General features: G+C 48.0%; 2 protein-coding genes across 2 annotated transcripts; one reads left to right on the top strand and one right to left on the bottom strand.

Annotated features, from left to right (window-relative positions):
- The first annotated feature begins 2,257 nt into the window (after positions 1 to 2,257).
- LOC136638707 (olfactory receptor 13H1-like) lies at positions 2,258 to 3,208 on the top strand. Its single transcript, XM_066612741.1, has one exon. The coding sequence runs from the start codon at positions 2,258 to 2,260 to the stop codon at positions 3,206 to 3,208; it is 951 nt and encodes a 316-aa protein (XP_066468838.1).
- A 2,641-nt stretch (positions 3,209 to 5,849) lies between these two features.
- LOC136638706 (olfactory receptor 10R2-like) lies at positions 5,850 to 6,797 on the bottom strand. The gene has a single exon (XM_066612739.1). The coding sequence runs from the start codon at positions 6,795 to 6,797 to the stop codon at positions 5,850 to 5,852; it is 948 nt and encodes a 315-aa protein (XP_066468836.1).
- Positions 6,798 to 13,704: the final 6,907 nt, after the last annotated feature.

Raw genomic sequence — 13,704 nt, 5'->3', positions numbered from 1 at the left:
AAAAAGTGAATGGAGGGTGAGAGGAGAGCCTGCAGAGTTACACACCTTTCTCTGAAGCAGAGTCTTCATGAGCACACCTCCACATGCTGCCATGCTATAATGGGGGCAAGGGAGACACTGATGGAAGCCAGGGACAAGAAGGGATGCAGGCAGTTGCCAAGAGCCTGGCCTTCCATCAGCAACACCATCCAGTACTTCAGCAGCAAGATGCTGCTCACCTGCTCTCCACCCCTGAGTGTGGCACAGTGCGCACATGGGCGCAGGTTCTGGATTATCTGAGCAGTGCAAGAAGTGTAGCAGCACTGCAGCAAGTTGTTGTCAAGATACAGGAGCTGCCGCCCAAGACTGGGAAGGAGATGGCAGGGTGCTTTGGGTGCCATGGTGGTGGAGCTGGCCTCACTGATGAGCTGCAACCTCATCCTAAGGCCCGCCATGCCCCTAATACTGTTCACTGAAAGGTCATGAAGCTTCCTATTTTTGTATTGTGAGTTGACAAAGAACGGAGATCCAGGTGCTCTTGACATTTCCCCATCTAATAAATTTGCAGTCGATTGCAGAATAAAATAAGCAACAGTCAGACAAATTTAGTGGACTAAATAGAGAATATTGTCCATTAAATAAATTGTGTACTTCATAGTGGTGCCAAATAGCTTTACTTGAATGCACTTTGCAAGTGCCGGATCTGCAGCTCAGATCTGGCAGTTTTGTAATGGTCTCCTCCCATACAAGAAAATAATGCAGTCATTCCCAAACTGTGGGTCTGGTTCCACTGGTAGGTTGCAACCTGATTTTTGGTGGGTCCCCAAAGGGTGATGGAAAAATCAGATAACTAATTGACTCAAGCCCTGAGGCTATTCAAAAATCAGATACTGTAGCTGCTAATTATCCCTGCAAAGAGCTCAGATCCTGCAGTTTGCAAGCATATGTAAATATAGACTGATAAATGTTGTGGGTCTTTTTCTGGTTATTTTTCTGGTTATTAATACTTGTACATAAATAAAATGCTATTTCTATCTATCTATCTATCTATCTATCTATCTATCTATCTATCTATCTATCTATCTATCTATCTATCTATCTATCTATCAAGTGGTTGATTGATTATTTCTTTCTAGATCTCCTTTAAAAGTCTGGTAAACCTAGGTGGGTCCCAACACTTTAAAAAGCCTGGTGCTAAAACCGTGGGAACCACTTGCATAATGATTAAAAAAAATAAAATTCTTGCTGGGCCTACCCCCACTTCCAAGGATTCTCTTCCCCCACTTGCCTTTCTTGTGGCTATAGAGGTGGCAACATGGAAATGGAGAGAATTTCTATCCCCCTCCTCTCCCTACTGCCTGGCATGCAGTCCTCATATATGCAAGACAATAGGAGTGCTGGCAATTGTAGCCTTTCCAGCATCACTCACAGAAGGCAGAAACTCTAGAACAGTGTTTCCCAAACTGTGGGTCGGGACCCACTAGGTAGGTCATGACCCAATTTCAGGTAGATCCCCATTCTTTTTAATATTTTATTTGTACTATATTAGACTTGATGCTGCCATGGTATGTGACTGCATTTGGGGAAATGTTACAGACCTGTACTCTTAACAAGCTACTATGTATATTCTTTTAACAATGACAGTCAATGGGACTGACTCCTGGGTAAGTGTGGGTAGGATTGCAGCCTAGGATTGTTAAAAATTTTCCTGCTTGATGATGTCACTTCCGGTCATGACATCACTTCCAGTGGGTTCTGACAGATTCTCATTCTAAAAAGTGGGTCTCTGTGCTAAATGTGCGAGCCATTACCCAGCCATCCTTGCATCTGGACCATTGCAATTTTTCTGTCCCAGGTATCACGGAGTACAGAAGGTGAAGCCTCTCCAGTATCCTGTTGTTGCCACTGGATCATAAGTAAGTGGGCGGTGGGGGAGACATTTGGGCAGGTGGCCAGGGAGGGGTGTTGGGAGTTTATGAAGTCTTGTGGAAGGGTTCAGATTGGCTCCTGACACATTCCCAGTGATATCGGCAGGAGTGTGAAGGATCCAAACAGACTTGGAAAGGAGAGCAAAAGCACCAAACTATTTTCTCTGTGGGGGGGGGGGGCAGATAGTTCATTATCTCTAACATGAACATTTTGTGTGGACAAAAAAAGAATTTGGACAACTCATTTTACAAATTCATTAAACATTAAGTAAACACTCTAAATTATACTGTGATGTAATTTGGTTTATTTTATTTTCTGTTCCTGCAGATAAATATGGATTAAGGCAAAAATGCCTACTTCTGCGAGCCTCAATAGTGACAATGACACTTTCCCAGAGTATTTCATTCTAACAGGTCTCTCCAGGCAGTCCCAGGTGCGTGCAGCGCTCTTTGTGATTTTTCTAATGCTCTATCTGGCCACTGTCTTTGGGAATGGTCTCATAGTTATCTTGTGCATCATGGATTCTCGTCTCCACACTCCCATGTATTTCTTCCTTGGCAACCTCTCCTTTATTGACGTTTGTTATTGCACTAGTTCTGTCCCCCAGATACTGGTCCATTGCTTCCAAGAACCTCCCACCATCTCCTCCAACAGGTGCCTTGCCCAGATGCGCATCTCTCTATTCTTGGGGATGACAGAGTGCATACTGTTGGCGGTCATGGCGTATGACCGCTTTGTGGCTATCTGTAGCCCCTTGCATTACACACTGATCATGAGCCCAAGATTATGCATTGCCCTAGCAGCTTTTTCCTGGATCACATCTTTACTACTGACACTAATACCCTCCTTCACCATGAAAGCTCGACTGTGCGGTCACAATGTCATCCACCACTTGTCATGTGAGATACGAGCTGTCTTGAAACTTGCCTGCTCGGACATCTCCACCAATGTGACCTTCATGTCAGGGAGCAGTGTTTTCACACTCCTCATACCATTTTCTTTCATCTTGGTGACTTATGGACGCATTGGTCTTACTATATTGAGGATGCGCTCAGCTCAGGGACGCAGTAAAGCTTTTTCAACCTGTGGCTCTCACCTCACAGTGGTTGGTATCTTTTACGGCACAGCAATTGCTATGTACACACAACCTCAGACCAAAGCCATCTCAGAAAGTGACATATTTGTCTCCACCTTCTATGGGGTGATCACACCTATGTTGAACCCCCTGATCTACAGCTTACGGAATAAAGATGTGAAGGCAGCTGTGTACAGAATGATGGGAAGAGAAATGAAGACTTAGGACTGAACCATCTCCATCATTCTTGTATATTTCCCTCTTGAGGGAAAAAGTAATTTTGTGGACAATTTATGGTCTGATCCCAACTAGGATGGGGCTGACACAAGGAGCCATTTATGGCAGTGGTAGGGTCTTCTAGTGCCGTAAAATAGCTGACGGCATTGCTCACAAAGCAAGGCCGGTGGCCATTTTCCACGTGGTGCCACAAGACTGCCGACTTTGCCAAGCCTACTGCTAGAGGTAAGCCATTGGTGGGGGCGGGGGTGGGTGAGTGGAACAGGGCAGGAAGCAGGAGGAATGCGGCAGGGGGCTGGGTGGGATTGGGGGGCATGTCGGGGTGGTCAAGGGGTTTTCAGCAGGGAGAGTTCCACCAAAAGCCTAACCCCCATTTTGTACCTGACATGCTCCCTTTGTTCTACTTGAACTTTCACCAGAGACTTAGCTGGCATAGGTTCAAGTAGAACCATTGGGGACCATGCAGGAGCAGAGAAGGGTAAGTGAAACATTCCTTTACTTCCCTTTCCACTTCCACATGGTCTTGAGCTGCCTGCAGGATGTACAGGGCCCGCTGCACTCTGCAGGTGGCATTTAGTAAGGATTGGGCTGTTAGATTAGGAAAATGGTGCTGAGGAGTATCTCAAATATACTCCCCAACATTCTCCTTTCATAACCACAAGAGTAAAAGCAGCAAGAATTTGGCCCTGCTATTTCCCACCAGGAAGCATCAAGATGATAGCACTTTCGTTTACCCCTTCAGTAATGCCTTGCCTCCTTAAAACTGATGCTGGGAGCTGAACTAGACATGATGTTGATCACACCATTGGGGCTTGTGCATGTGTTTTCCAAGTGGAAAGGAGACAAGGAGACCCAGTTAAGACCAGGACAGTGGCCAGGTGCTTCTTTGGTTTGTCTTTTAGGGTGCAATTTAGGGCGCTTGAAGCAGGCAGGCTAGCGAGCCTATGCGGCATCCAGCACAAGTTTGGGGCCAAAAGCAGCGCAGCCCGAGGCAAGGGGAAGTCTTTCCCCTGATCCTGTGTCACACTGCAGTGGCCTCAATGGGTCTACTTGGATCTGCGCTACCTGACAAGGTGGTGCAAATCCGAGCAGCCCGGAGCTGCACCGTGCTGCCCAGGAATGGGGTCAGGTTCCAGCATAACTGCTGCATCCTGGCCCCGCCTCCTGTTCCCGCCTGCCCGCCCCAGGAACCCCTGCCACCCACCCTCCCTTGCCCTGAAATACCTCTCTCCCACCTCCTCCCTGCCCTCCCCGTGGCCCCCGACCCCTGTGTCAGCCGAGCTCAGCCGACACAACTCACCACTCACCCTTCCTCCAGGGCCCACATCGGCGCGATGAGGTTGGCGCACGCCCGTACGCTGGCCTATCTCCTCGGAAAGTGGCTCAGAAGTGCCTTACAGCACCTTTGTGACACTTTCAGGCCGGCGCAAGGGACTTGCATAAGCTCAAGTGAAGGGCAGGATTGCACCCTTAGCCTTATTTAGCCTCTCCAACATGGTCTGAATGAAAATTTATTTGCATGTTTTATGAAAAATGAAAAATGGGTGACAAAAATGCATATATGTGCAAGAAACATTTGTGTACCTACAGCCCTCATTTTTGCTGCTTAACAAATATAGCTGCATTTTAATCACATTTTAATCACAGTAGCAATGTGTTTGCCTGATATTTTCCATCTGTTTCTTGGTATAAATTGTTCATTAGGTTTAACATGTATATTATACATGCACGTTGTAGGAGGACACCACACATTAAGTTGTATCAGTCATAAATAACCAGAGTTGTCTGCCATGAATAAACTGCATAAATGTACAACGTTTATACAACTGTTATATTGTATTGGGTAGGAATTTGGCCATTTGATCACCTTCACAGTCATTTGTTCATGTTTGTTTGTTTCTGAGATTTCCACACTGCTTTTCCCCTGGTGCTCAAGTCTGTTGTTAGCAAAGTATTAAAACATACATAATAACACGTAGATAAATACTTAAAACCACAGTGTGTTAAAAACAGCAGATTAAAATATGCTTGCACCCAGCTGGCATGGGGTTGGGCCATTGTTTCCTCCAAAGTGCTCAGGATGGTGTACATATTTCATCCCCTCCTTTTTTGTCCTCACAACAATCCTGTGAGGTAGGTGAGACTAAGAGAACGTGATTGGCTGATGGTCTCCCACAAACCTTCATGGCTGCCAGGAATTTGAACCAGGTCTAAGTCCAACTCATGAGGAGATGGGTTCCTAGGATCACTTGACTTCCTAGCTGAAAGCATTGTGCCTCAGGGCTACTTCTTTCTTCCCCACCCGCTTTCCACCAGTTGTCCTGGTGGTAAAATAAGAAGCTGCTACCTGAAGCTGCTTTAAGAAGCTGCTATCTGACTTCTGTGATTCCCACTTTGTGCCCCATGGTGACTGACATATACAATGCGTAGATTCCTGTGATTCTCGCCAGAAAAAAATACTTTCTTTCAGTCCTTTAAAGACCTTCTCCTTGAGCCTTTCTTGACACAAGGCAGCAAGAATACAATTCTTCATAATCTTGAGAGGTCTACAACTCTGAGAACTACCAGTTTTGATCGCATTTGCTCCACAGTTCCAGCGTCCATTTCTGCCAGATTTCTTAACTTATGCCTAGTAAAGAAGTAGGCTCTGAGTCATCACCTTCCGAAGTGCTCCCTTGACTTCATTGTTCCTTAGTGTGTAGATGAGAGGGTTGAGCATGGGAATAAGAATAGTGTAAGACACAGCAAGGATGTGGTCCTTGCCTTCAATGAAGCTGCCTACGGGCCTGGCATATGAGAAGATGGCACATCCATAATGAAGGAAGACCACTGTCAGGTGGGCTCCACAGGTGGAGAAGGCCTTGCGAAAGCACTGAGCTGAGTGCATGTGCAGAGAAACCACCAAGATGCATCCATAAGAGAGCATGATGAAGGAGAAAGGGATAATGAGCACCATGGCCACCAAGGATACAATCGTGGCCTCAATGCTTTCATAGCCAGGGCAGACCCGATTCAATACAGGAGGGATGTCACAGAAGAAGTGATGGATTTGGTTGGGTGCACAAAACGGCAAGGAGAAAATCATGCCAGTGAGGAAGGAAGAGAGAATGAAACCACCGCAGATGCAGCCCATCACTAAGCTCCAACAGATCTGTTGGCTCATGAGGGACCCATAGTGCAACGGACGACAAATGGCCACGTAGCGGTCCCACGCCATGGCTGTCAGCAGCAGACAGTCAGTTATACCTAAGGCTACAAAGAAAAACATCTGCGTGGCACATGATGCTAGGGAAAGGGGCCTGTTGGGGAACAGCAGATCACCAAGCATTTTAGGTATCACGACCAAAGTGTAGGCTGTCTCAGACAATGAGAGGCTGCCTAGGAACAGGTACATGGGCGTATGGAGTAGTGAATCAGCCCGGACTATGGTCATAATCAGTACATTGCCTGTCACCGTCACTGCATACATCATCAGGAAAAGTCCAAACAACAGGTGGGCTAAGCCGGGGTGACTGGTGAATCCCAATAGGATGAACTCAGTGACCACAGTATGGTTGACGGAAGAATCACGGACCATATCTCTGACCTGTAGGGGCAGATAACATGCAACAGGAAGACAGACAATGGCATGGATGCTGAATGTCTTGACGCAAAAATGCACAGCAAAAGGGGGTTAAGCCTCCAGCTGATGGACAGAAAATGCCACGGGGGTAATCCGAACAAGCTTAAATAATTCACCAAATGTTACGTTTGCACTGTGCAGCATTTGTTTCCTGATTAATGCCCCAATTCTATCCTGCTCCACCAGTGCTAGGGCCTTACAGCACGTTCGTGACAATGCGCAGGCGGTGAGCTGGTGCGCACTGAATAGGATTGGGCTCTGAGTTCACTGGAAGTCCAGTGATGGGCTTACGTGTTAAAAAAAAAAAGGGAAGTAGTGCTGACTGGGGAAGGAAGGGTAAGAAGGAGTATTATGATCAGAGATGCTTTAGTGTCCATTTCAAACTGCTGCTTAATTCTTTGGGGTTTTTTGAGGGGGAGGGGCATCTTATGCTACTAAAGATGGTACAAGTATATACACTAGGCAGAGTGAGAATTCCTTTTAACCATTCTTCAACTTTTGAATCAGTACTATAGTGAATCATTATTATTATTATGTGAGGCCTTCCTGTGGGGGGAGGGGAGGGCCCGCCTGGTCTTTGCGAGGGGGACCCCCTTGTGGAGGCCTCAGACTAGTTCACCAGAAGAAAGGGGGGGTTGTGTCACCCGGCCCCCCCTCTTTGGGTTGGCAGCATTTTCCAGAGTCAGGAGCTACCAGGGTTGTTCCTGAGATGACTGGGAAGGCTGCTGCCTTTGGGGGGTGGGCTGACTTTGCCCACCTGGGTCCTGTAGCCCTGCAGATGATGTCGGGAGGTCCAGCTGTGGGCTCCCGATGTCATAGCCAGGTGCCCTGCCTGGTAAGGCAGGTCCCTGCTGGCTGGGCAAGGGAGTGCTCCCCTTCTCCCCCCCGAGGCGGGGGAGGGGTGGCTGCCCAGCAGCCGAATAACCTGTGTCCTGTCTCCCCCCTCCCTCCTCCAAGGCAGAGGGAGAAGCGCAGTGTTCCTATGCTGCGCTTTGCCGCCCACAGGAGTGCCCTGGTGGCCCCATGTTCCACTGGCTTCCTCCTTGATCCTCTGGCCCAGAAGTCTTCTCCCTGGGTAAGCTGGGGACCTGTGGGAGAAGGGGAACCCCAACAACCGCTTTTCAACAAAAAGTTCACAAAGCGGTTTACAGAGAAAAATCAAATGACTAATGGCTCCCTGTCCCAAAAGGGCTCCCAATCTAAAAAGATGCAAAAAGAACACCAGCAGACAGCCACTAGAACAGACAGTGCTGCGGTGAGGTGGGCCAGTTACTCTCCCCCTGCTAAAAAGAGGAGCACCACTTGAAAAAGTGCCTCTTAGGGCGCAATCCTAACCGGCAGTTATGCCGGCACAGGAGCCCCTGGAGGGTTGCAAACGTGCCGTAAAGCACATTTGCTCCTCCATGGGAGGAAGCTGCATTGGTGCATCCAGATGTGCTGAAGGCCGGAGGAAGCCTCCATGGTGGCTTCCTCCCCGCCACTTGTGCCTGCGCACATGCGCCAACACAAGTGGCGAAGGTAGGCGTGGGGGGCGGGGAGGAGACGGGAGGGTGGCATTTCTAGGCGGAGGAGTTGGCGATGGGTGGCCCTGTGGTCGGGCGCACGGGGAGCCTGGGGCGGGGCTGGGACCTGGTGGTTATGCCAGATCCCAACCCCCGTCCCCGGGGAGAACGGAGCAGCTTCAAGCCGCTCTGCTCTTCTCGGACTTGTGCCACCTTCAGCAGCCCTTACCCAGCGGTAAGGGGAAGAGTTTCCCCTTGCCTCTGGCTGAGCCACTTCTGGCCAGAAACCCACGTTGGATGCAACGCAAGCCTCCTGGCTTGCCTGCTCCAGCGCAGGTTTGGACTGCGCCCCTAGCCAGTTAGCAGGGGTTAGCAGTACTTGAGTAATCCAACTAAAATGGAGCATTTTAAAGTCCCACTCATTTCAACAGCATTTAAAACTCTGCATTAAGTTAATCTGTTCCTAAAACTGAGGTTTTTTTTTTCTAATAAACCAACTGAGTTTTGGTTTATTAGAAAAATAAAATTTATTAATAAATAAAATTAGAATAATAGAATAAATAAAATTAGAAAAATTGGGTTTATTATAAAGTTTGAACCAACAAAAAACTGAGGTTTTTTTTTTCTAATAAACCAACATGGCTACTTATGATTTTTGTCCTTTTTACCAGGGCTATTGGTGAGAGGGATCTCACAGAACCCACAGAAGCAGTGCAAGGCTTCAGCAATCGCAGGATTCCTGGGCTGTGTGGTGTATTTCTATGGAGTAAGAGGCAGCGCTCCATGCGTTACTGGATGTTACTGGGCCATTGTGTTTAAATAACAAAAAAAATAGCCAAACCACCTCTCCTATATATTTTTCCACAGTCAGAGAGTAGGTATAACACAAAAGCATATCAGTATTGAGCAGCGATAAAAGAAGCAACAGTTGATCATAATAATAAACCATATGGGCAGCCCAATCCTGAGCTGCCTGGGGTGTGCATCCAGCATGCCTCAGCCTGCCGCAGGCGGCACCTTGGGAGAAGGGGACTTTCATTCCCTTCTCCCAGGTAAGGGAAGCAGCCCCACAATGGGGCTACTCACTTTACCGCTGATCAAAAGGTCGGCAGTAAAGTAAAGGCATTCATGTAGGGCGCCAAGCCCTGCACAAACGGACAGGATCCGGTGGAGCTGAGCACCACTGGACCCACCTCCTGCCTCTCCGCTCCCTCTCCCCTGGCACGCCTCCCATCCACCCCCTCTCCGCCCTCTCCACGCCTCCCCCCTCCCCGGAATGCCTCCTCCCCACACCCCTGCCCACCCCCGCTTACCGTGCCACAGCTGTGTGGTCCGTGAGACCGCCAAGCAGTAGAGGACAGGCACCCGCCCAGCACTAGCCCAGCGCAGGCCAGCGCTGGGCTAGCATGGGCACTGGCCCGGCAGTAAGCCTTGCAGACTTGCCTTACAGCACGTTTGCGACAGTGCGCTCCAGCAAAAACCTGGAGCGTGAGCTCAGGATTGGGCTCTTAATCATCTACTTGTTCCTGTGATGAGTCTTTATCAGAACTATTAGCATACTTTATTATAGATGTAAGATCTTCGAAAGAACAGCCGCTGGTCTTAGGGGAAAAACATGAATAGCAAATGCAATTACATGTCCTTTGACATGGTGAGAAGTGACCTTAGACCAGGGATTTTCAACCTTTTTCATCTCGTGGCAAACTGACAAGGTGCAAAAATAATCAAAGCACACCATTGGTTTTTTGACAATTGACACAGCACACCATGCTGCTGGCAGGGGGCTCACATCCCCCAATGGCCCTCCAAACAAATGACCTTCCCCTAAACCCCCACAGCGCACCTGCAGATCATTTGTGGCACACTGGTTGAAAACAGCTGCCTTAGGTTGCCATTATCCATTGCTTGCCATGAGATGCCCTATAGTAGCATAAAACTGCAAGGGTATGATACCCTCTCTACCTCCTTGCAGAATATCCCATTCGTTAGGAGCAAGGTGGTGATTTTGTTTCCTTTTTCAAAATGCATGGCAATTCTTGTCAGGATCAGCTCATGAGGCTCTGCCATCGGAATGGGTGCTGATCCACCCCCCTTTTATGAACTCCTCTTCACAATGCATGCACCACTGCCTCTTCCTCCTGGCTGCAAAAGAAATTAGCTGGGCAAGGCAAGGCAAAGTCAGCCTCAGCCCCCTTTCCTTCAGCTGAAGCTCCTTCAAGTTTATTTTAAACAGGTCTGCAGCACTGGAGCTCAAGGAAACAAGGCTGGCCTGCCTTCCTCTTACATCATTCTCCTGCTACTTTCTTAAGCACCAGGGAAAGTGTGGATGTATTAGTGGCAAAGCACACCAGTCCCCCCCCTTTTTTTTTGTCTTCCTTCAGCAGTGAGAAGATGCATTTGCCTGATCAACTTCTTGCTCACTTTGTGGGTGGTGGGCTAGGTGGGAATGGCAAGCAGGCCCAGAGTGCAGGACACCTCTCATCTGTTCACAGCTTCCCCCCCCCCAACTCATTGCTTGAAATAGCTGCTTCAGGGCCCAATCCTAACCAACTTTCTAGCACTGATGCAGTAGCAGTGCAGCTGCAAGGTAAGGGAACAAACATTCCCTACTGCAGGATACAGCGCATGCCCCATTAACATGGCTGCATTGGCGCTAGAAAGTTGGACAGGAGGGGGCCCTCAGTCAGCCTTGTCATTGGGCCAACCCCAATCCTTTAGTATATTATAGCTTCCTCTCCAGTTAAATCTTGAAAGCCAGATTCCCTTGATGGACAGAACTGATGAATGCTGATGGAAAATTCCACTTGAAGGAAACATGGATGGCAACTGTGGAAGGGACAGAATTCATGCAATTAGAACTTACCTCCAAGTGTCCCCAGGACTGGTTTGGTAAGCCTGTGCCCAAACCGCAAGGTGGACAAAGTTACCACATCAACCCGCAGAGAAAATTGTGCCATTACAAGAAAATGCTGTTTGAGGAAGGAATTTCTAGAAGCATTACATAAGAAGCCACAGTTCCGATTAGTTATTGTGAACATCACCTCTTGGGGCTCTTTGACAATTAAGCTGCTGTGGAGCAGACTTCCCAGCAGGACTAACTTTGGAGTCCAACCTCAGGGAATTTACAGACATAATACTGAATAGCAGTTTTAGGATCACGGGCTGGGGTCTCAACAGTTTGCTGCCCCATTCCAAGATGGCGCTCAGATGTGTACTGAGCAAGCCAACTGTGATGTGGAGAGAATGGTGGTTTGAAACCAAAAGGATTCTAAAAATACAAACCTAAACAACTTGAAGGTTCTTCCTCAGCAGTTAAGGCAAAGCAAAACAGTCATTTTGTCTTTTCCAGACTACCTTGAACTGCACAGTGTTTGTACAGAGGAGATATGGGAAACTCCACCAGTATCAAAGCGGTCTACCAAGTATTCTGACCTTTGAATGTTTAGTTTTCTAATGATTGTTAATACATTTGCAACTTTCTTACTGAAGCCCATCAACGTACAGGTCATGAAACTTGAAAAGGATCAGGATTCCAACTATGGTAGCATTTGATCTCCTCGGATCATGCTATCTGAGTCTCAGAGCCAGAAATGATTTGCTGAAAGTGCCTAAAGCAGGGGTCTCTAAACTTTTCAGCCAAAGGGCCTCATCAAATATCTGGCACACTGTCGAGGGTTGGGGGAAAAAAATTAAATATAAAATTTAAATAAATACATTGGATATGGAACTTAGATGAATGAATGAATGGGCTCAAATGTCCAGGATTTCTCCAAGCACCAACACAGCCCAAGATATAAAACACACACTTAAAGGGACCCCCATTCTCCCACCCCACAAGCACAACTCTGGATGTGTTTGGTCAACTGGATCAGAAGCTCTCAGGGGGTCAGAGGCTGGCTGTGGGGCAGATAGAGACTCTCTGCAGGCCACATGTGGCCCCCAGGCTGGGGTTTGGAGACCCCTGCCCTAAAGGTACATGGGACAGGGTAGGAATGAATCAAACCAGTCAGAACCTAAATACAATATGTTTAAAAGACCACACCAATCCTATCCCCCCCATGCTGTAATATGCAGCCATGGCAAAATAGCAAATGGGAGCTAAGAAAAAACATTTTTAGTTACCTCTGCATAAGCCTACAGGCCACCTATGGGTGCCCTTGGACATACACCACCCATTTTGGTGGTGACATTTGGGTCATCTACAGCTTCTGGGTTACCAGAGGCAGCTAGTGGGACACTGTGGGAAATTGGGTTCTGGACTGTGGCCTTTGAGCTTGATCCAGGTGGATTCTTCTTATATTTGTGCTTTGAATGCATCCTTAGGGGACAGGCAGAGGGAGCAGCGAAGGGGGGGCACAGCAAAACTTTTCTCAGCATTGCCTTTGTCTCTCAGGTGAAGCCAACCCATTTTCATACCACCTTCTTTCTAGTGATCCATGTAAGAACCTGTTCCTCCTCCTTGTTCTGCCAAATATCCGACTCCTGCCGACTACACCAATTTGTCCTGTCCAAATATTCCAACTCCCTTCTAATGCCCGCTTTTTGGCTAATTAACACCTTCCTTTTCCAAGAACAACAGCTGCGGTGTGCAATGGGATGAACACAGAACTCCTTATCTATAGCAAATAACAAGAATTTATTGCTACAAACACAGTCCAGTCTTCTGCAGTAGAGTTCCTCCTCTCCAGCAGTGTGTCTCCTCCAGCAGGGTCCTGGCAGTCCTCTCTTCCTGTAGGTCTGGGTCAGGTAGCCCTCTTGGTCAGTGTCCGGCTTCCGGCTGGGTCAGCGTCCTGCTTGGCCAGCCCTTTGCTCCTTCTGAAGCTGCCTTTTATCCTGCAGCCCCTTGACAAGTCCAAATTAGGCTCAGCTGAGCCATCCCTTCAGTCCACGACCATTCAAAGTCCCATCAAGGTCAAATGAAGCTCAGGTGTCCATCAGTCTCCATTGGCCTTGATTGATTACAGCTGTGGAGCCAGCCCTGCCCTTCCCAGAGCTGTCAACCAGCTGTCAAAACATGGAATCGCTGTCAACACCACAGCATCCACCTGATGATCTTCTGATCTTCCATTACACTCCTTCAAGTCCCTTTTCTTGTTTTCCTAGACAAGTTTTTATCAGGACACCCTGACCCCCCCCCCCCATTTTTACTTGGGAAACTCTTTTGCCATCATGGCTAACATGCTAACCACCTTCCTAACTCCCATGCTAACCCCCATTCATGTTAATGCCCAACCGCCTTCCTCTTGCCATCAGCCCAAATAAAAGCAGCATGAGACTGGACTGCATTATGCTCATCTGGCATGCACCCAGCACCACAGATATGTGTGCACCTATGTGTTAAGCAACATACTACCCTAATC

The sequence above is a fragment of the Tiliqua scincoides genome, chromosome 2 (genome assembly GCF_035046505.1).
Source record: "Tiliqua scincoides isolate rTilSci1 chromosome 2, rTilSci1.hap2, whole genome shotgun sequence".
In the NCBI taxonomy this organism is placed as follows: domain Eukaryota; kingdom Metazoa; phylum Chordata; class Lepidosauria; order Squamata; family Scincidae; genus Tiliqua; species Tiliqua scincoides.
The sequence above is the reverse complement of the archived record's forward strand: the minus strand, read 5'-3'. Positions and strand labels throughout refer to the sequence as shown.

Coding starts and splice junctions, on each gene's coding strand:
- LOC136638706 (XM_066612739.1), bottom strand. CDS start 6,797: ATGGTCCGTGATTCTTCCGTCAACCATACTGTGGTCACTGAGTTCATC.
- LOC136638707 (XM_066612741.1), top strand. CDS start 2,258: ATGCCTACTTCTGCGAGCCTCAATAGTGACAATGACACTTTCCCAGAG.